At 48.2% G+C, this 21,264-nt stretch overlaps 1 protein-coding gene across 2 annotated transcripts in view; it reads right to left on the bottom strand.

Moving 5' to 3' along the window:
• Positions 1-407: 407 nt before the first annotated feature.
• Positions 408-21,264, bottom strand: part of KCNJ6 (potassium inwardly rectifying channel subfamily J member 6) — a 159,158-nt gene continuing 138,301 nt past the window's right edge. For both annotated transcript variants that reach the window (XM_040055395.2, XM_040055396.2), the window contains one exon: positions 408-3,485. In XM_040055395.2, the coding sequence (XP_039911329.1) occupies positions 3,160-3,485 (326 nt within the window). In that variant the 3' untranslated portion in view covers positions 408-3,159. The remainder of the gene's footprint in view (positions 3,486-21,264) is intronic.

Raw genomic sequence — 21,264 nt, 5'->3', positions numbered from 1 at the left:
CTCCAGGAGATGACTGAGAGCTCGCCTTTACCTCTGGAAATCCTTTTCCTGCTAGGAAATCACAAGATATTCCAGGAAAAAAGCCATCAAAATATATTAGTGGATGGAATAGAGGTGTAATGGGTCTGGATTAATTCTGTAGCCAATTACATTAGGATGTTACATTATTCACATCCCTTAAATGTCCTTTGCCACAAATATTCCCATGGGGAATTGAGCTTTCCTCGAATGTTGTTCAGGATTAAGAGCTGAAGTTCCCTGGGTTAAATGATTTACCCTCAATGAAAACACCACTCAGGATATACGGCTTGAAAATCCATTGTTAATTAACAGCATTCAATTCTTAATTGTCTTTGTACCAATTCAGTTGAAATCATTGACATAAAATACATTGTTAAACTGCTTAATCAATCATTGTAGAAAAATAGAGGTGTTTGATAGGGACATTCTAGTACAAAGTTTACGTGAAGCTTCCCCGTTGAAAGCTTTGGAGGCTTCTATATATATATATATATTTTTTTAAAGCTTATGTTACAAAAAAAAAAAAGAGATCTCATAAACTTTACAGTCCGTACTACATGGATACCAAAGACAAGGAAATACAGGGTTGGGGGGAGAGAGAGAAAGAGACAAAACACACACACCTTAAGCTGTAAGTGCCCTATTCACAAAAATAAAGCTTACACATGCGCATGCCCCAGTGGCGGAAAGTCTCTTTTTTTTCCGTGCCGAAGGACACAAAAAGAAAAGGTTTCATCAGGGCCCTGAGCTGCTGTTGCGACCGACACAGAATTTTCTCAACCTGCAGCAACGACTTCTCGAGTGGCCCAGTGAATTCTGAGAGCGAAGAGCAGGTTTATCCTCCGAGGGAAAGCTTTGCTTTCGGCTCGTGCACCTTTGGCGGGATGGAGACGCTTCCAGAGGGGCGGGGGAGCCACTTTTCCCTAAAAACCCTCATCACCCCTCGTGGGGAGCCGTGGGGATGGTGGTGGATGGGCTGGAGCACGGGGCAGCCGGTGATGCTGGGGCGGGAGGACGAGCTTGGGAAGGGCTGTGGCCGAGGGGTGTCTGCCAGGAAGCGTCTCCAACCTTCACCGAGCATCCAGAATCATCCACCCCGGGTGGAGGGACCAAAATCCTCATCCTGCACCGTTCCTTGCATCCTGGGAAAGCTTTTCAGGGGAAAATGGTCAGCGCTGAAACCAAAAAAAAAAAGAAACCTCTTCCCATTCCAGCCTGATCTTCCCTTCGCCAGGCCCTGCTGTGCCCTCCTCACCTGGAGGCCACCCCCGGATCAGCCACTCTCTGAAAATTAGCAAGGGGCAGTTGTACCAGCAAAAAAAAAGAAAAAAATATTTAAAAAGAAAGGAAAAGAGGTGTGAATTTAATGCCAAAGCTATATCACAGTGCAAATTTTCCACCTGCCCGTGTTTCTCCTGAGGTTTATTTATTTTTTTTTTCTCTCTTTTATTTGAACGTAAATTTTTCGGTTTAAAAAAAAAAAAAAAAAAAGAAGAAGCTTCGGGTTCTCTTCAGTGTTTTCTTTCTTCCCGGAGTAGGCAGGCGTGAAAAAAACACCCAAAATTAAGGCTGCAGCCTCTCCTCCTTTGCTGGCAGAAATGCTGTTCTCGGTGGGGCTGAGCTCCCCCACTGCCGTGGGTGCTGCCGTGGAAGCGGTGCGAGTCCTCCCTGCCCCGTGGATGGAATGTCCCGGGCTTTTCCAGGGATTTACAACAACCAGGGAGCTACCCAAGGTGGAGAAACTCACTGAGGAGTCGCTCCCCTGAGCGTGGGTGGCAGGATCCGTGTGTTCTCCCGGGAATCCTGGCGGATGGACGCCCTCTGGGATGCTGCGCCCCCCGCGCCTCAGCACCAGCAAATTGCAAATCCCATGGATTCTGGCTCCACACAAAATCCAGTTGTTTCTTTCCCAGCTGGAGCAGCTGAAATCTACTGGCTGAGGTGCAACATTCATTTTTCAATGGCTTGTGTGTGGGAGTTTGGTTTCTGTTTTTTTTTTTTTTTTTTTGCGTGTAGCAAAGGACTCCTCCGGAATCCCGCGGTTCGGGTGGGGAGGAGGGAGCAGATTCCCTGGATATTGCGCGTTAAGGACAACACCTCCACACGACACACGCTCGTTATATGAAGAGTACACAGGAAATCCTGGTTAGCCACGAGTTTGCCACAGCCTCAATTTCTCGGTCGGACTGCCCCCCAAAAAAGAGTAACCGGGGAAGGGTTTTGCCTTGTGTGTAAACATTTTCACAGTATGTCAGGAGTACAATTCTCTACCCTGCCCTCTCCCAGACTTATGGCTTTTTAGAGTGAGTGAAACGATCTGTTTGGCCAACAGTGAGGTACTCTAAATAGCTGCCAGTCTGGTACACCGAAGAAAATGTTATGCACTAGAAGAGTCGCAGGGGGGAGGAGGAAAAAAAACCCAAAACCCCAAAAAACCCCTAAAATCAATTTTACGCTGCAAATATTTGAAGAGAAATGCCTACTTGATGGGTAGTTGGTTTTTGCATCCCAATATTTCTACAGCTCTGTTTCTAAACCTACATTAATTACACAGCTGTGTGCATTATTTAGAAGTCCTTTACTACAGTACTTTTGTACATGCGGCGTTTATTACTAAATGTAGAGAGAAATAGTTACATAAGGCATATGTACAGGGTCGTGTGGGGTTGCAGGTCCCTCTGCTCACCTTCCTCTTAAAGCTGCAAGGCCCAGTCTCTGAAACTGTCCTGGAACACATAAAAACCTCAGTCAAGGCCCATTGCTTTGATGAACATTAGTTCATTAATTAGTCTTTCCTTTTAAATCCCTCGTGGTCGTTTCCTTTTGCGTTCAGGGACTGGGTTTTGTGTTGTCGATGTGGATAAACCTGGAGGTCTCCACCGGAGAGGTGCCCTCAGTCAGTGCCAGGGGGAGATTCCACCGTCCCTGATGGGTGTTGCAGCTTTAACCCACGCCTTTGCTCAGTCTGGGAATCTCTCGGGTGGAAGTTGAGATCTGAAGTGTTTATTTCCTGCGAGTTACCGATAACAGGAAGAGAAAAAAAAAAAGAAAAAAATTAAAGGCGTGTCGCAGAAAGGAACAGGGAGCAGAGAGGGAGGAGACAAAGGAGGTGACGTGGCCTTTGTTTCTCCTCTGGTTCTACACTTTGGACTCGTTCTCCAAGTTGGCCACGTCTCCGTTTCTTTCGTTTTGGTCTTCTTGGTTCTTTTCCTCCTCCTCCGTTTCCAGCTCGGCGTGTTGGTCCAGCTTGCTGGAAACAGACCAGGTCAGGGGCAGTTCTGCTCGGCTGGCCATCTCTGCCAGCTCTTTGGCACTGTAAACGGGGGTGTTGGTCTCGTAGGTTTCATGAAAGCTGTTGTAGTCAACCTCGTAGAAGCCGTCCTCCAGCGTGAGCACGGGGGTGAAGCGATAGCCCCAGAGGATCTCGCTGGTGATGTAGGAGCTGCGAGCCTGGCAGGTCATCCCTGCAACAACAGAGAAGGAACAAGTGCTGTCATCAGGACCCACTGCTTCCCCAGGTCTTTAATTTATTATTATTTTTTTTTCTTTTTTTTTTTTTTTTTCTGTCTGTAAGAAGGTTGATGCCAGGACAGGACGAGGTTTGACATCGCACGAGGTGGAGCTCAGTTTTAGGGAGCATAAACTGTGGAGGATAAGAAGGGCTCAGCCTGTCGGCGAAGGTTTTGATAATAAATCGTTTGTCAGACGCTGCTGCTCTCCCTGTGTTTCACCAACTCACCTGCTGCCGGGTCTCAGGCGGCGTGGGGCGCCGTGCCACCTGTCCCCTGGCTGTCACAAAGCCAGGGCAACGGGAATTGTCACCAAAGCTGCTCTCTGCTGGAGCCCACCCTGATCCCATGATCCAAGGGTTCCCTTGGTCCCCTAAAGGTGGGAGTCCCCTTTTAGTTACCCTGACCTGAGAGCTGGGTTGGTGGGCAACGCATAAATGTCAATAAAACTCCTGCAGGATGTTGGGATAGTGTCTGGCGTAGAGCTGGGATAACTGGGATTAATTTCTTCGTTACCTTCTCTTCACTGCTCTGCTGAACCTCACCCTGCAGAGCAAAAATAGACCGTGCTCTGCCCAGAGGCACAAAAAGAGGTGCTGCTCCAAGCTCACTTCACATTCCAGAGTGTTCTCTGGGTGAAGAAATCCCTGGCAGTGGCAGGGAACTTGGTGACTTGGAACCTGCTCCATCCCAGACCCACAGCTCAGGGAAGCACTGCAATAAAATATGGATGCTCAGGAGTGGAAGGGAAAATCCCAGCTGCCCACGGAAAATCCCAGCTGCCCAGGAAAAATGGGAAACCCGGCTGCCCAGGCAAAAATACCAGGAGAAGCGAATTTAAGAGGCCAAAAATGATGCCAGCTTTAATTACTGCACATGGTTAGCATTGTGCTGCTGAGCTGAACAGAGTATATGGAATGTTTGGTAAATAAAATTGTTTAAGCCCTGGACAAGCCCGCCACATGTCAGATACTTAGAAGGCAGTCATGAACAGTTAAAAATGATAAATCTAGAGAGCACAAATGGCAGGCTGTCGAAATGCCCATGGTCTCTCTGCGCTGGTGGCACCATGGAAAGTCACGTGGAAGGTCCTGTGAAGAGCCAGCACTGGGAGTTTAACGTCCCAAATATTTCTCAGGGCTGTGATTACTGTTCCAGGTAATTCTGCCCTCGGTTTTTAAAGCCTTCCCTCCCAAGGTCTCATTTCTTCCTTCTGATGGCTGAAAACTGCTGCTCCTCTGTATTTCTCAGAGCCACCTTTAGGAAGACATTTACCAGCTGTCACCACACTGCGACATTGCTCCAGTGTTTCCCTGCCCTTCCTGCAGCACCTTGGACCCTGTGGAGTGGTGACTTCCAAAGAAAAATGTGGGAAATCTGCTGCCCTGGACCTCCCTGCTGCAGCCAGGCAGGAACACCACCTCAGCTCTCTTCCTTTAGGCCTGACACAAATATTGAAGCCTTCATTTTTCTCTTTGTTCTTCCAGGACAAGTTTGCATTTCAATTCTCAAATGAATGCACACGTGGAAATAAAAAGATCTTCCCGTTTTCCCGCTCTTTCACAGGTGAGAAGGGTGGGAGAAGCCAAGGCCTGTGACAAAATCACCTCTTGTGACATTTCCCCTGCGATTTTGAGTTCTGAAGGATGCTTTGTTTCAAAATGATGGAGGGTGAGGAACGTGGCAGCTCACAGGGCACTGGACACAACAGCCCCGTGGAGCTCCAGGCTGGGCAGAGGGGCTGGAAAAGCTGGAAAAGCCCTGGGGGTGCTGGTGACAGGGGCTGGACACGAGCCCAGGGGTGCCCAGGTGGGCAAGAGGCCCCTGGCACCTGGGCTGGATGAGGAATTGTGTGTCCAGCAGGAGCAGGGCTGGGATTGTCCCTCTGTGCTCCAGGGCTGTGTCCAGCTCTGGCTCCTGCAGGAGAGCCCTGGAGGGGCTGGAGCGTGTCCAGGGCAGGGAAGGGAGCTGGGGAAGGGGCTGGAGCCCCAGGAGGGGCTGAGGGAGCTGGGAAAGGGCTGAGCCTGGAGAAAAGGAGGCTCAGGGGGAACCTTGTGGCTCTGCACAAGCCCCTGACAGGAGGGGACAGCCGGGGGGGTCGGGCTGTGCTCCCAGGGAACAGGGACAGGAGCAGAGGGAACGGCCTCAGCCTGGGCCAGGGGAGGCTCAGCTCGGACAGCAGCAGGAATTTCCCCATGGAAAGGGGGCTCAGGCCTTGGCAGGGGCTGCCCAGGGAAGGGCTGCAATCACCACACCTGGAAACACCCAAACCTGTGTGGATGCGGCACCTGGGGACAATGTGAAGTGCTGAACGTGGGGCTGGTGCTGGTTGATGGTTGGCCTCGATGATCTGAAAGTTCTTTTCCAACCTAAGTTATTCCATGATTCTCTGATTCCCTGATCTGACCAGAGACCCCTGGATGGGTTTCCCCAAAGGATGGTGCCATTCCTAAGAGCCATCTTTTCCTAATCCCTTTACTGCTGAAATTCAGCTTGGAAGCGAGTGGGAAATTTGGAATTTTCATTACAAGGAAAACAAGTACTCAGGGATCCTGCTGATTTGGTTAGGAAAAATTGTTCTGCCTGGTGGGAAAGAGGAGGGACAATTTTCTGCAGAAATCAAGATTAATTGGACTGTGTGAAAGTTACAGCTCATTAAAAACAAACCCTCCTCTGAAATGTGGATCTCCATTTTTAATTTAGGCTCCCATTCAGCAATGATTTAATTCCCGTTCCTTTTCCACAGCTGGATGAAACCCTCTCAGTGCTAGAATGGAAGTTAGGATTTTTCAAGTCAGTGAAACCAATTTATGGGGATTGGCTGAAGGGGACTCTTAATTTTAGGCAGCCAAGCTACCTTGGCTTTTTGTTGTTTTATTATTATGTATTATTATTTAAAAAATTGTTTTGCTTTTAAATGGGACCAAGAAAGGTCTTTGCTTCTACAAGAAGCACTTAATTGAAGATTTCAGCTTTGACAATAAAATGTTGTGTCAGGCACTCGTGCCATGCAGCGTTTCCCTTTGGGACGGGAGCCATCGAAAATAAAATTATCGGAAATAAAATTATGGAAAATAAAATTATCGAAAATAAATCAGGGGGAAAAGGTTGCTTCAGAACCCAGGTATCAAATCCATGTTTGGGCTGAAATACAGCGATTTTCCAGCCCTGCCGTTTCCACACTGCGGCAGCCTCACGCAGCTTTTGTTTTACTCGAGACAGGCCAATTTTCACAACGGCACCTTTCCTTCTCAAATTCCATTTTTTGAATTAAAATTAAAAAAGGGCTCTCAGTGAAATGAGGAGCCAAGAATTATGGCCCACGACTGGCTGCGCCTCTCTGACACCTCGGGGTTCTGCAATTCGCTGCCGGCACTTGGCAGGACCAGGCAGACTTCCTGCTGCACCGAATTATCCGGGATATCCCGCAGGAGCGGCTGTTCTCAATCATTTCTTGGGAATTCTGCTTCACCGCTTCAGCCTGGAGTAAAACTCAGCAGCAAATCGTGCGTGGAGCACAGGGGTGTCCCCGTTTCTGGGCTGGGTGGGGTTTCTCTCGTGTGCAGGAGGACAAGATTTGGTCTGGGGTCTCCATTTGGGAGCTGAGGCTTCCGTGATGCTCCTGTCGAATTCCTTTCGCTCTGACTGTATCCGTAACAGCCTTTGCTGAGGTGTCCCTGCAGAGGTTTTGATCTCCTTCGTTAAAAGGCTCATTGGGATCATGAGAACCTTTTGAGACCACAACTGAAGGTGGAGGAAATTTGTGGACCCTCGGGACAAATTCCTGCAGCCTCCATGCGCTCATGATGGAGCTGTGGGAAGCAGAGAGCAGCAGAGGCACTGTCCTGAGGCTTCAGAGCTGAGCTTTGCACCTTGTCTGGGGCAAGGGGGAGAAGGTGGGAGAATTCGACCTCAGCACTGTGATCATAAATCAGATTGGTTTGGGTTGGAAGGGACATCAAAGGGGCATCAAAGATCTTCCAAAGGTCTGCCATGGGCAGGGACACCTCCCACTGTCCCAGGCTGCTCCAAGCCCCAGTGTCCAACCTGGCCTTGGGCACTGCCAGGGATCCAGGGGCAGCCACAGCTGCTTTGGGTATTCCATCCCAGCTCCTCTTCGCCCTGCCAGGGAACAATTCCTGATTCCCAATCTCCCATCCAGCCCTGCCCTCTGGCACTGGGAGCCATTCCCTGTGTCCTGTCCCTCCAGGGCGCTGTGAAAAGTCCCCGTGCAGAAAAGTCCCTCTCCAATGACACCAACATTGAGGGAACTGGATTGTAGCTCCAGGAAACCCAAGTGGATTTCCAGGATTCCATCCAGGATCCACCAGCGAGGCAGGGCCGCGCTCTCTGCCCCGGTGACCTTTTGCACTCCAGTGTATTTGGTGAGGGATTTCTCACTTGGCTATTTTTGGGGTGTTCAGGAGCAGAAGAAAGCAGCGTGGGCTATTAAAAACCAGCCAAAGGCTCGGAGTCAAGACCCCCTGCTTGATCCCTTGCTTCTCCTGCAGACACTGCGTGGGTTCTGGCAAATTCCCCAGCTCTGTTTCACTGCTGTGCCACCAGGAACACGCTGAGATGGAAAAGCAGGAGACGTGCTGGCAGTAGAGTCTCTTCCTCCTCTAGGATTTTTTTTTCTTTTTTTTTTTGCTGTCAAATTTGTACTAAACAGCTCTCCCTGGTGTGAAAATGATTGCCTCACAAAAAAAAAAAAAAAAAAAAAAAAAAAGGAGATTTGGCGTAAGATTTCCAGAGTGCCACCAAATCAGTGTCAGAAACATTCCATGGGAGTTAATTGGTCCTCCTTGATCAAGCTAAAAAGATGGAAGCAAAAAAGTCATGTTGGACCCTGAATTCGCTGCAGGATTTTAAAGCTGGAAGCATAAAATGGTAGAATTTAGGTTCAGCTGACAATAAAGCTGTGGTAGTTTTAGTTTATTTGAGTAAACACCTCACAAATATATATTTTATATAAATATTTATATATAAACTCTCATTCAGAGGTAGCAAAGGGGAATTTCCCAGGGGTTCTGAGAACTTGGTTCAGAGCACACGTGGAAACCGGATGTTTATCTCACCAAATGCCAAAACCTCCTGAAAGAAATCAAAACTGCGCAGGTGTTAAAAGGGAGCCTTTTCAATATTTTAAATATCTTTTCTGCAGCATGCCTGGCGTGAAACCCCCGTGTTGTGGGGGTGTGAGCTGAGTGGGGGAGGAAGGGAGTGAGGAGAGATTTTTTTTTTTATTCTTATAAGAATACAAGGAGTTAACTTTTGCTGGGTTTTGTTTGTTTTCTTCTCCCTTTCATAAGGTTAAAACTGGTGGGGTTTTTTTTTTGTTTTGTTTTGTTTTGTTTGGTTGGTTTTGTTTTTGCTTGTTTGGTTTTTTTCCCCCCTTGCAAACGATTTGTGTAATCCGGTATTTCTATTTTCACCTTTCCTACTCAATCAGCCTGAGGAGCAGACCACTAATCTCACTCTAGTTGAGATTTTATTCGCTGCCACCATCTGTGAATGCTGCTCAGGGCTCTCTGGGGTAGCTGAGGAGGGAGCAGGGACCAGCCCAATCCACGAAATCCAAATTGCCACGGAGTGAGTGGGCTGGAGCAGCTGCTCTGACCACCCCACCCCGCAAGAAAATCACAGCTCTGCAGGAGAACACGCAGATTATCAGCTCCCTTCTGCACAGAGAGGAACATGCAAAGGAAATTGAAGCCATAATTTCAAGTCAATTGAACTTTCTGACGCTCCGAATTCTATTTCTTCCTAAAACAAATAACGGGCATGGAAAAAAAAAAAAAAAAAAAAAAAAAAAAAAAAAGGAGTTCTTATTAAGTTAAATTCTAAGCAAAATCTGACTTGAATCAGTCAGAGCATTCTGGTTTCATTCTGACTTCTTCAAATGTGATGTGTTGTGTAATGCAACACCTAAATAAGGAAAAAAAATGGACACGCTTTAGTCTTTTACAAACTGTTAAAATGCATTTTTCCCCCCAGCAGGAGATTTCAATGCCGGTGAAATGATATTTCCTAGTGGAAAGGTGCTGAAGTAGAAATGTTTGATTTACTTGGTTACTGTTTCTCCTATCCGGAATTAAACACTGGGTAATTTGTGTCTAATTTCTTGCTTCTTGACAAGAGGGACCTGCTGAGGCAGGAGGGTTTGTCTGACCCAGCCTCGAATGCGCTGTCACTTTTAGCAAACTGCACCGACAGATTCTCAATAAACTGCTTGTAAAGAGATGGTAATTTTACAAAAAAAAAAAAAAAAAAAAAAAATTAACTGCAATTTTTCCATAAATCTACAATTCAGCCAATATTTAACCTCTACTTCTCCTCATATTCAGGCCGTGCCCAGCAAATCCTGATGTGACTGAATTTTGATGTTGTCTTTCAGCTGATCTTTTTCCAGCGGGTGATGATTTCATTTTTCCTGTCACCTAAATCTGGGACTGTATTATCTGTATTAAATCTGATAATGTCTGACCAGAGAGACAGAAGCTGATTCCAGAACTGGCACTTGGAGTCCTTGGAAACGGGGAGCTCAGTCCAGAGGAGCTGGAACATGAAATGCCAGGATTTTGTGCCCCGCTCTGTGTTTGGCTCTTGGGATACATTTACAGATCCAGACATCCGATCAGCATCTCACAGGAGCTTTATTTTTCCTACTGGGTGCCCACCACGGGGGGATTTATGGGAATTTTTGGTTAAAAGGAGCTGCAGCTCCGCTTTCCAAAGTGCTGAGCATGGACAAAGAGATGTCCTGACCTTTTAAGAACACACTGCTCCCAATCCAAGGGCAGAGGGGATGTTCTCCCCTGTCATGGTTCATGGGCATCCTGTTCCACAATTCCTTGATGATCAAAGAGGAACAGGCAGCCAGGCTCTGATTCCAGCTGCTGCCTCCCTGGAGAAGGGTCATGGGGGGGTTTCACTGAGCAGTGAGAGCTGAGCCACCAGAGTGAGGAGCTGAGATGATCCCGGGTGGATCTGGATGGAGCTGAGAGGATCCTGGGTGGATCTGGATGGAGCTGAGATGACCCTGGGTGGGTCTGGGTGGAGATGAGAGGATCCTGGGTGGATCTGGATGGAGCTGAGATGACCCTGGGTGGATCTGTTTGGAGCTGAGATGACCCTGGGTGGGTCTGGGTGGAGATGAGATGATTTGGGGTGGATCAGAAGCAGGTTTCCCTCTCTCCACTCCTTGCTGGGGAGCCAGCAGATGGGAACTGGGCACATATGAAATACAAGTAGGAAGTGATAAATAGGAAATACCTGACCCAGAAATGTGCATTTGCATCCTAGAAAGGCAAACGTGTCCTGAATCCAAATCAGGTGGGCAGCAGGAAAGGGATTGGGATTGTGTCCCTGTGCCCCTGAGGTGAGAGCCCAGCTGCAGAGCTGGGATCCAGCACAGGGAGCACCTGGAGCTGCTGGAGAGAGCCCAGAGGAGGCAGCAGGATGAGCAGAGGGATGGAGCAGCTCTGCTGGGAGCAAAGGCTGGCAGAGCTGGCATTGTTCAGCCTGGCCAGGAGAAGCTTTGGGCTGAGCTCAGGGTGGCCTTGCAGGGCCTGAAGGAGCCCCAGGAAAGCTGGAGAGAGACAATTCCCAAGGGCTGCAGGGACAGGACACAGGGAATGGCTCCCAGTGCCAGAGGGCAGGGCCGGATGGGAGATTGGGAATCAGGAATTGTTCCCTGGCAGGGTGAAGAGGAGCTGGGATGGAATTCCCGAAGAAGCTGTGGCTGCCCCTGGATCCCTGGCAGTGCCCAAGGCCAGGTTGGACACTGGGGCTTGGAGCAGCCTGGGACAGTGGAAGGTGCCCCTGCCATGGCTGGGGTGGCACTGGATGGGCTTTGATGTCCCTTCCTGTTGGAGTCCAGGGCATTCCTTTGGCTGCCCTGGAGGGTCAGGGACCTGGGCAGGGGGGTCTGGGACCCCAGCCCAGAGCTCAGAGAGACACTGGCTTTGATCTCAGTCCATGGGAGAGGATTCTTGCACTGCAGGAAGCATTGCAGGCCACAAGAGAGTGAAAAATAGTAGTTTAGTACATCACAGGGTGAAAAAACAGTGAGTTTGGGATTTTTGGCATTGAAGTGAATGGGGGCAAGATGGAGAATTTGGGGCGTTGTCTCCTTCTTCTTCCTTCTTGTTCCCTCACTCCATTTCAGCAGTGACGTTGGCACAAAGTAGTTAGTGAGGATTGGGTCAGAGTAAAGATGACCTTTTTAGTAATAGCGATAGACATTGGTAAGAAATAGTAAATAAAGAATACGTAGCAATTAGTATAAAAGATAAGGACAGCCCAGAGACAGGAGGAGTCACCAGATGTCCGAGCCGCGGCAAACATCTTTTGGACACTGAGAAAATTGTAAGATAAGAACTACTAAACGAAGCATGTGACCTTGAAGGCTCCGTCTTTTCCCGCGTTTGGCTCAGAGCTTTGCAGAGGGCCAGAACTCTAAAACCACCTGAATGCCGGGGAATTTAAACTCCTGAAAAGGAGCCCCCGACAACTGCCGTCCCTGAGTGGGCAGAAACACCTTCCAACACAAATTATTCTGTGATCCTGGGATTCTGTGAAATGCATTTGGCCTTGAAAAAAGATTGAACTTTTTTTGTCCAGGAGCTCTTCCAAGATGGCCTCCTTCAGGGGACGTGCATGGAGAGTCAATCTTTTGTGGGACAATCAACATAGCCCTCAACATCTGCACCTCTCCTGGGGAACAGGCACTGAGCACAGGCTTGGGCACTGCTGAATTCCCACTCATGGGAATTAATGCCAAGGGATGGCTGGGAGAAGAACTCTTTTCCTTGGAATGATGTTCACGGCGAAAGAAGCATTTTCTGTGACTCTCTGTGCCTGCTGTCACTTGTGGGATAAACATTCCATGAAAATAGAAGTGAGATCTATCCTGCCACTTCTTCCACACCTAATTCCAGTCTGCACGTTGGGATGGCTTTTGTTCCTCCCCTTAAAACGCCGGACATCTAAGGTTTGCTCCGTGCTGAGCTTCCCCGACTTGGAGCTTTTTATAAAAAAAAAAAAAGTCACATTTTTCCTGTGGAAATGTTTGCCACGCCAGGATTAAAGACAAAACAGCGTGAACACGCAGCTTGGCACGCTGTGAAATCCAGGGGATAAGGCAAGATCGGGAGCTTTTTGACAGCAAAATCTGTGAATCACCCGCTAAATATTCTGGGGGCTGTTTCGAGGTTTGTGGCTGAAGCCCGGCTGCTGCCAGAGCAGAGGGGGAGATGAAAGAGAGCTCAGGGTGAAACACTTGCTCCTGCCTGGCAGATGCTGCTGAGAAGTTTGGAAAAGCAGCGCAAGCAAAGGCTCCAAAATCCCTGGAATTCTGGGGAAGCAATGGCCCAGTTCAGTGGGGTCGCCCGGGTGCTTTCGTAATGCTGCATCCTTTTAGGTGGGCTGGGACAAGCCGCACGTGGGTGGGTGGAACTTGATTTTGGAAGAGAAAACTCGAAGAACTCGGCTCTTCTAAAGATATCCCGTGTTAAGAGATGATATTTTTGACTTCTGTTTCACCTGAAAGAGCAGCAAGAGGACTGGGGGAGAGGAGCACCACGGTTTGCAGAAGAAAGCTCCTAATCCCAAGTTCTGGGAGGAGGAGGAATATCTGGGCTGGTTTTGTCACTATTTTAAGTGATGGGCTTGGGTAGTTGATCTTGTCCCCTTTAATTTTCTTAGTGGGAGAGAATTTAAGCAACCAAACATTCGTTCATGTCATTATTTAATGCGATTGATCCAGCCCTTTATAAAAATCTCTTTAAGGGAAACCATTGAACACGTTAAACCCCGAGTTCATCTGACACAACAATGGTCTTTAATTAAAATTTAAATGAGGGCTTACTGATATCTCGATCATAACAAAAGACTCAGCCAATGCCAGGCTCCCTGCAGCTCTGATTTTTGATGAACTTTTGCAGGCCTTCTTGCAGTTCTGCACAGAAAATCATCTGAGCTCTAAAATTCTCCCACTGAGTAGCAAGTGGGTTTTGATTTTCATTCTGAGTTGGTTTTTTTTTTTTTTTTTTTTTTTTTGATTTGATTTGATTTGTTTTTTTGTTTTTTTCCTGTTCATGGGATGAGACTTATTTAGTTGATGCTTCCAGGTTAATAATATTTGGCTACCTGACAACTCGAGCAGCATATTTTTGAGCGGCAGGAGGGAGCAGAAGGTGGCTGCCTGGGGGAATGAGATGCAAAACCTTTCTGAATCGCTATTTAATATTTGAGTGACGTCAGATTTTGTGTCCATATTTGCCTGCTTGGCATCCTGTCCAGGAGAAGGGGCTATCAATGCTGGTAGGCCAATGACCGTTCTGGAAAAAAATTAATATTCATTTGGTTTTAATTGATTTTGGTTTTCTTGGAGGTGGTGTGTAAGAAGTTGATTGGGATCTTTAATTACTGCCTGCATTTAGTGGTGGGTCCAATAAGAGAGAAGAGCAGAAGTAGGGCTGGGATTTTAGGAAAGCTTCAGTTCTACTCTCCTGATATTTCTATTCTGGGAAAAAATTAGGAACAAACGCTTCAAGCTCTGGGCTTTTCAGCCTGGCACTCTCCTCAATGCCTGAATTAATTTAAAGCAGGGGGAGAGGGGACCAAAAACCAGCAAAAAGCTTTTTTTTTTTTCCTATTTTTTCATATTTAAACTGATAATATTTAATTGTTTCTGGAGGAGCACAGACAAATCAATCTGTGACAAAATGTGTCAGATTTTCTTCAAAAAGTCCAATCTGGTGATGGAGCAGAGAAATTCTAAGTCTGTTTGACACCTGCACCTCACTCGTGGAAGCAACAAAGAGTCATTTCGGACTTCTTGATCCTCCTTAGTTTAACAATAATTATCTCAGATGAAAAATTTAAGGAAAAAACTTGTTGGTTTTAGTAAGGGAAAAATAAAGGACTTGAGAAGAGTGTGTGGGGAAAGGGAAGCAAGGTGAGGGTGCTCACATCCAAACCGCAGAAATCCCAGAGGGGAGGTGCTTTAAGATGATAGAAATGAGTCTGAAATTAAATGAGGGGGCTTTCAAAGTGGGAAAAACTGGGCACAAAAGCCTCCATAACGTCAGCTCTCCCGAGTGATGAACCAACTCGTGCTCAGCGCTGGGTTTTGCGCTCAGCACAGCACCCAAACACGAGGTTTGGAGGGGGCTGATGGTCTCAGGGTGCTGGAGGAAAAGCTGCTGGGAGCCCAGGGCAGGAGCTGTGCCAGTCCTGCACGATCCCAGCCGCGCTGCTGGGGCTCAGCTCCATCCTCAGCATCAGTCATGAGGTGGCACTCTTCTCCCAGCAGAGATGCCTTGGAAGTGAGCCTGTGTCTAAGGGAAAAAAAAAAAAAAAAAAAAAAGGGGGAAAAAAATAGGGAAAAATTTTTTTTAAAAAGCATTTTTAAAAAGCAGAAATGCCTGGAAAACATCGCTAAGAGATTATTGCAAAAGTTGCTTTCGGAATGTCTGGGCAGGGGGGCAGTGAGGGGTCAGCAGGATGCCCTGTGGTGGAGGCAGGAATGGAGCATTTGAAGGATGTGCCTTGCTGAGCTCTCTCTGAGCTGTAGGATGGTGCTTTCCCTGATTTCCTTCTGCTTCCCACGTGGATTTGAGGAGTCATGGCACCAGCTGCAGCCCATAACCTCCTGCACGATGCCACAGCCTCTCTGCTGTAGCTTTTATTGCTGTTCCCAGAGCACTGCTGGCCTGGAACCCTTCCTTGATCCTGACATTGTCCGAGGAGCATTTGGCTAAATTTGGACATCCCTCACTCCCAGGTGTCCTGCCTCCCCAAAATCAAGGCTCCCAGGCTCAGAGGCAAACAGGGAAAGAACCAAACCTGGGCATTTCTGGCTAAAACCATCCATCTCTAACCTTTCATGCCAGTGTTTAATAAGAAGTTTTTAAATTTCCTGACTCTAGCCCCAGTCAGCAGCAGCTCAAACCAGCAGCATCTTCCACAGGGATTTCGCTGCTCCACACTCAGACCTGACTCAGCTTTAACTCAGTGTAAACTCCACAGTTTTACACCTCTTTCCTAAGTCCCAAGAAACAGATGTCTGCTGGTGGGGCAGCATCCCCTGGCTCCTGCTGCGCTCCCGAGCTGTGTTTAACCTCCAGGGTGGGGAAGGGAAATAACATTTGGCAAGGTCTCTTTGAAAACTTCCAAAATCTTTAGACAGGACAAGGGGAACGACTTGAAACTGACAGAAAGTGGGGTTAGATGGGATATCAGGGAGAAATCCTTCCCTGGCAGGGTGGGCAGGTGGCACAGGGTGCCCAGAGCAGCTGTGGCTGCCCCTGGATCCCTGGCAGTGCCCAGGGCCGGGCTGGATGGAGATCTGAACAACCTGGGATAGTGGAAACTGTCCCTGCCCATGGAAGAGGCCGGAACAAAATGATTTTCAAGATCCCTCCCAAGCCAAACCGTTCGGGGATTCCATGATTGTAAGCACGTGGTGAAACTGGACACAAAAATCACCACAAAACACCGTGGTGTGGCAGGATGAAACCAGCCAGCCCCATGAGCTGCGCCACCACAGCGCAGACACGCTTGGGGTTTTGTACTTTTGGTGAAGTCTAATGGCATTTCCTCACTGCCTCCCTCTCCCCGCTCACTAAAAAACCCCACATTTGTAGCGCTGAAGGCTTCGCTCGATTTCTAATTTGGGAAGGCGCCGTGGCAAAGCTCATAATTCCTTTTTTTTCTGGGGTTTAGCAGGGCAGTGTTACACAACTTGGCTACAAGGAATCCCCGTAATTAATGACAGCTCCTTCAGCCTCCTGGCAGCGTAAGGCCCAGCCATCAGTCTTGTGAATGTTCCCATAACCATCAAAAAGTTGAAATAATTTGGAACTGTGGCCTAACACATTATTATTATTAATCACAGAGCAAAGGGTTTGCTCTGGCCTCAGCAGGAATATTAATGTCCCCTCCTGTGAGTCTCTCGGATGGCAGAGCAGGGATAAAAGCCCGGCCAAGCAGGGGCTGCTCCCATGATTGGACACCGAACTCAAGGCCAGCGTTTCAGGGAGCATTCCTCAAAATCTGGTCAGCTCTGAAGGCTCTCACTTCATAAATCCCCTTGGGAACGTGGAGAGGTTGTCTGTGTGTCCATGGGGGTGTCTGTCACTGGAAGAGGAGGTGATGAATGCATTGTCCTGTGAACAGTGAGCCCAGAGGAGGCAGCAGGAGGAGCAGAGGCATGGAGCAGCTCTGCTGGGAGCAAAGGCTGGCAGAGCTGGCATTGTTCAGCCTGGCCAGGAGAAGCTTTGGGCTGAGCTCAGGGTGGCCTTGCAGGGCCTGAAGGAGCCCCAGGAAAGCTGGAGAGAGACAATTCCCAAGGGCTGCAGGGACAGGACACAGGGAATGGCTTCAAACTGAAAAATTACAGGCGTTGCCATGTTATGGGAGGTTTTGAGATGTTTACAGCTCTGTAGCTGGGTTCTCACGGTTTGTGCTGTAAACAATCGTGTTTTCCACATTCCTCTCTGATGAGAATCAACTGATGGACTTCTAGCCTGGCCAGTGGGGTGGAGAGGTGGTAACCTTGTTCTCCAATCCCTGGTCATTGTTCAGAATCTATATAAGCAAGGTCTCTGTAAATAATAAAAAGTTCTTCAGCCTTCATCTTCATAGAGTCAGACTCTATGAGCATCTTTTGTGTCCAGACAGGTTTCGGTGGGATGTTGGGAAAAAATCCTTCCCTGGCAGGGTGCTGAGGCGCTGGCACAGGGTGCCCAGAGCAGCTGTGGCTGCCCCTGGATCCCCGGCAGTGCCCAAGGCCAGGTTGGACACTGGGGCTTGGAGCAGCCTGGGACAGTGGGAGGTGTCCCTGCCATGGCAGGGGTGGCACTGGATGGGCTTTAAGGTCCCTTCCCACCCAACCATTCTGTGGCTCTGTGAGCTGTTTTTCCCTGTGCTCTGAACTGGGATTCCCATGTGAACACGCTGCTGGTGGTTGGCGTTCCTGGGCCCACCAGTGATTCCAGTGGGCCCTCCAGGCTTCCAGCCAGCCGAAGGATCCAAAGTTTCCAACAAGGCAAAGACCCAAACCAAGCCTCACAGAAGCCCAAAGTATCTTCCTGCTGCTCTACTTGGCTTTCAGAAGGGAGTGGATTCGTTCTGGATGACATCAGGCAGCAGAGCTCTCTACAGGAATGGAATCACTCCTCAGGATCCCATTTGGGATCTTTGGGGAATTCCTCCAGTTTTTCCTGTGGCTGCTCGATCACATGGATGTTCCTGAATACAGATGTGTCAGAGTGACAACAGAAAGAACCTTTCAGAGGAAATAACCCCAAGACGAGGATGCCAGGACTGGTGTCATTCAGCCCTGGAAGGTTTAATTCACCTCAGGAATAACGTGGCAACAATCCCACAGCTTTCCACTTTATCCTGTGCCGTGTTCAAGCCAAACCAGCCCGGCCTGCTGCTCTCGTATGGTACCTTGAACTAAATTGCTGTGAACAATTCTGTCCAAAGAGGGAGCACAGCCAGAGCCCTGACACTGCAAAACTCCGGGATAATGCTGGAGCTTGTTGCTAACAGGAGAAAGACGGAGATTAAGATGACAACCGCAGGAGAAAATCCACTTTGCAGCCTTTTTTCACCCTGCCATCTGTAGGAGAGAGAGCTCCGAGCACAGCTGATGAGGTGTGATGCTTTAGAGGAGGAGAGTTTGGATTTGCAAGGAGCTTTGAATGTCTTGTTTTCCCACCAGCGCTGCCATCTCCATTGATAAGCTCATTTCAGAAGCTAATGGACCAGATCCTTCCCTGTGCTAATGCTGCGCTGTGCCACTTCCGAGGGGCAAACCAGCCTCAAAGCAGCCTGCTCCTGCTCCTGCAGCTCTCCCCCTGTCCCAGGAAATATGGAACAGCCAGAAGGGATCATCCAAAAACCCAGAGTCTGGAGCAAACCCTTCTGGGGAAGGAGCGGGGTGAGAGGTGTCACCACCCCCTCTGATTATTCTCAGTGGCTGCTGCTTTGGGGCTCTAGGCTGAGGGCAAAAAAGATTTTATAAGCTTCTGATGGAAAAAATATTCCCAGGACTGGAAGAGTCCAAGTTTGGCATCACCAGCACTCCTCCACCCAAAGTAGGTCCCTGCTGCTCCGGACTGTGTGCTCAGAAGGAGGCGTGAAAAACAAGTGAGGGATAAATTCCTAGCTGAGGGTAATTCCCTCAGCTGTGCTGGCTAAACAGAAAATTCTCTCTCTTTTTTTGGTGGCTGTGGTCGGCACTGAGCAGGGCACCAGCAGCTCTGGGGTGTGAGGGGGAGGAGGATGACCCAGCAGGGCACTGCCTGCGACAACTTCAACTGGACAAGTTTAATTTTAACTTTAATTTTAATTTTAACTTTAATTTAAATTTTATTTTTAATTTTATTTTAATTTTCTGCTCTAAGTCAGACTCCAAGCCAGGGAGAGACGCTGAAAGAAGGGACTGTGAGAGCCCAAGTGCTGCTCTCTCTCTCTTTGGCTCACCCTTCCCCTGAGGACACAAACCAACCTGAGCACAGCAGCTAAATCAGGACACAGCAATGGGTCAAACCCCCTGCAGCTGGATTCTGCCTCTCCAGAGTCACACTGGATGTTTTCCAGCACAAGAGCTTAGAGGTTGTTGTTGCTGCTCTTCTACAGAAGGAAGAGTTCCATTGGAATTAGTCCAGAATTAAAGGTTTTGGGCAGGTGTCACGGACAGCTGGTGGCTCACTGCATTTCAGGTGAATCTACTGACTTTGGGCCCTTCTCCATCTCCCACCTGGGCAAGGCAAGACAGGCCATGAATCCAGGGGTCCAATCCACGCTGAATGCCAAACACCTCACCTGCCACTTCATCTCCAGAGAGAATGAAAACCTCTGCTTGTTTTCAAGCTGATCATTCCCTGAGACCCAAACAACTGGGGATTGTTTCCATCCTGGGGAAAGGTGGTCAAAATAGAACTTTTCTGTTTGTACACAGGTGAGGCTGAGGAATAAGCTCCTATGACAACTAAAACTCAATAGTTGCCATCAGAAGTGCTAGTTATTTTTGACCTTGTCTTTTTCATCCGAACGTGAAATAGAATGGATCAAAGTTTTAAAAAAAAAATATAAATAGCCATCACAACTAGCATACAATTCTGCTGATGAAGGGAAGGACCACTTCTGATATAAAAAAGCCCTTTTTTTCCTTTTCCTTTTTGTCTCTTCTTTTCTCTTTCCTCATCAGAGGGTGACGGGATGTCAGACTGAACCACCATCAGGTGTAATCCCGAGCTGAGTGAAGGCTGTCGTTTGATTAAGGGGCTCTGACAGGTTTTGAAACAACGAATGAATGAACCTGGAGGATTGAATTCATTCCGAGTGTAGGTGCTGCATAATGCAGCTCTCATAAACCTCTCCCGCTGCAGCAGCTGGGACATCCCTCCTCGTCCCGATCCTGCAGAATTCAGAGGGACTGAGCAGGGTTTGTGAAAGAGCAGCTAACGAGGGGACAATTCAGGGAGCTGGATTCAGCAAGCAAAGCCCTGCAGTGATCTGACAGCTGCCGAGAAAGCTGCTTGGAAAAGGAGCTGAAAACTCTCCCAAAACACTGAATTGCTTTGAGATTAATTCCTCTTCTCTCAGCTCCGATCTGTGGCACAAAATGAACAAACCACCGTCCCTGGACAAAGCCTGTGCTTGCACGGGAGGGGAAGCTGCAAAAACTTGTTGAAACTCAGTGAGGTTGATTAAAGCCCACGATGTGTCAGCACAGACACAGAGCTGGAGGTGAACAGCTGTAGGTCAGCACTGAAGGGATTTTTTTCCCAATTAAAGTATTAAAATTTCCTTCTTCTGTGTCCAATACGAGGGGCTTAGCAGCTGGGTGGGAATCAGGCAGTGGATTAGATCTAATTACTCTTGGCTGTAATAAATCAGGGCTCTGGATGGCGGATAAGGAGCCTCCAGGGGGACATTTGGATCATGCATCGCCTTCAGTGTTTTGGCTAGAAGACTTTGAACACATCAATACCCAAGTGTTTTTCCATTCATCCAGCGCCAGGAAGGACTGGTCCCCTGGTCCATAGTTGTTTCTTTTATTTCTTTCTTTTATTTATTCTTTTTCTGATGGAAATTCAGGTTTGGATCACTGGCCTCACTGTGGAACAGGCAGAACTTTCTGAGATGCTTTGCACACAGACAAAACATCACCATGAATACAGGTGTCTCCTGGCCCCAGAGAGAAGGGAGGCTCAATCCTCTGTTAGAAGCGAAGGAATCTCTTCTTCATTCCTGAGACTCGACTTCAGCAGCACCCACGCACCGCTCCTTGTGTTGGAAACTTTAATAACTTCACTTGAAAATCCTGCCTTTTTGACGGCAGTGGAAATAACATGACTTTTAAACAAGTAGAGGAGACTGTCATTGAAGTCGAGCCAGCTATGTGGGAGTCAGATGATTAAGGTAGATGTGGTGTAGGAGGGGAGAAATACTATCATTTGGGAAAAAAAAAATATACTGTATTTTGAACAGGTTTAATGTTCTCTTCCAGGAAAGTGGGGTTGTTATTATTAAGAGCATTACCAACATTAGATGCAGGGCTTGATTCTCTGTTGATGTGCCTTGGCTGTAATTGTTCCCATCCATGCAAATTGCCTAAAAACGAGTCTCAGCTACCGCTGAGCTGTGCAGCTCAAGTCTGGGGGAGCTGTGTGCTCACTTTTTTAGGTGTGGAAACCACGAGGCAGCAGGT

This window comes from Hirundo rustica, chromosome 2, assembly GCF_015227805.2.
Source record: "Hirundo rustica isolate bHirRus1 chromosome 2, bHirRus1.pri.v3, whole genome shotgun sequence".
NCBI lineage: Eukaryota > Metazoa > Chordata > Aves > Passeriformes > Hirundinidae > Hirundo > Hirundo rustica.
Note: the sequence above shows the minus strand (reverse complement) of the source record. Positions and strands in the feature narration are given on the sequence as shown.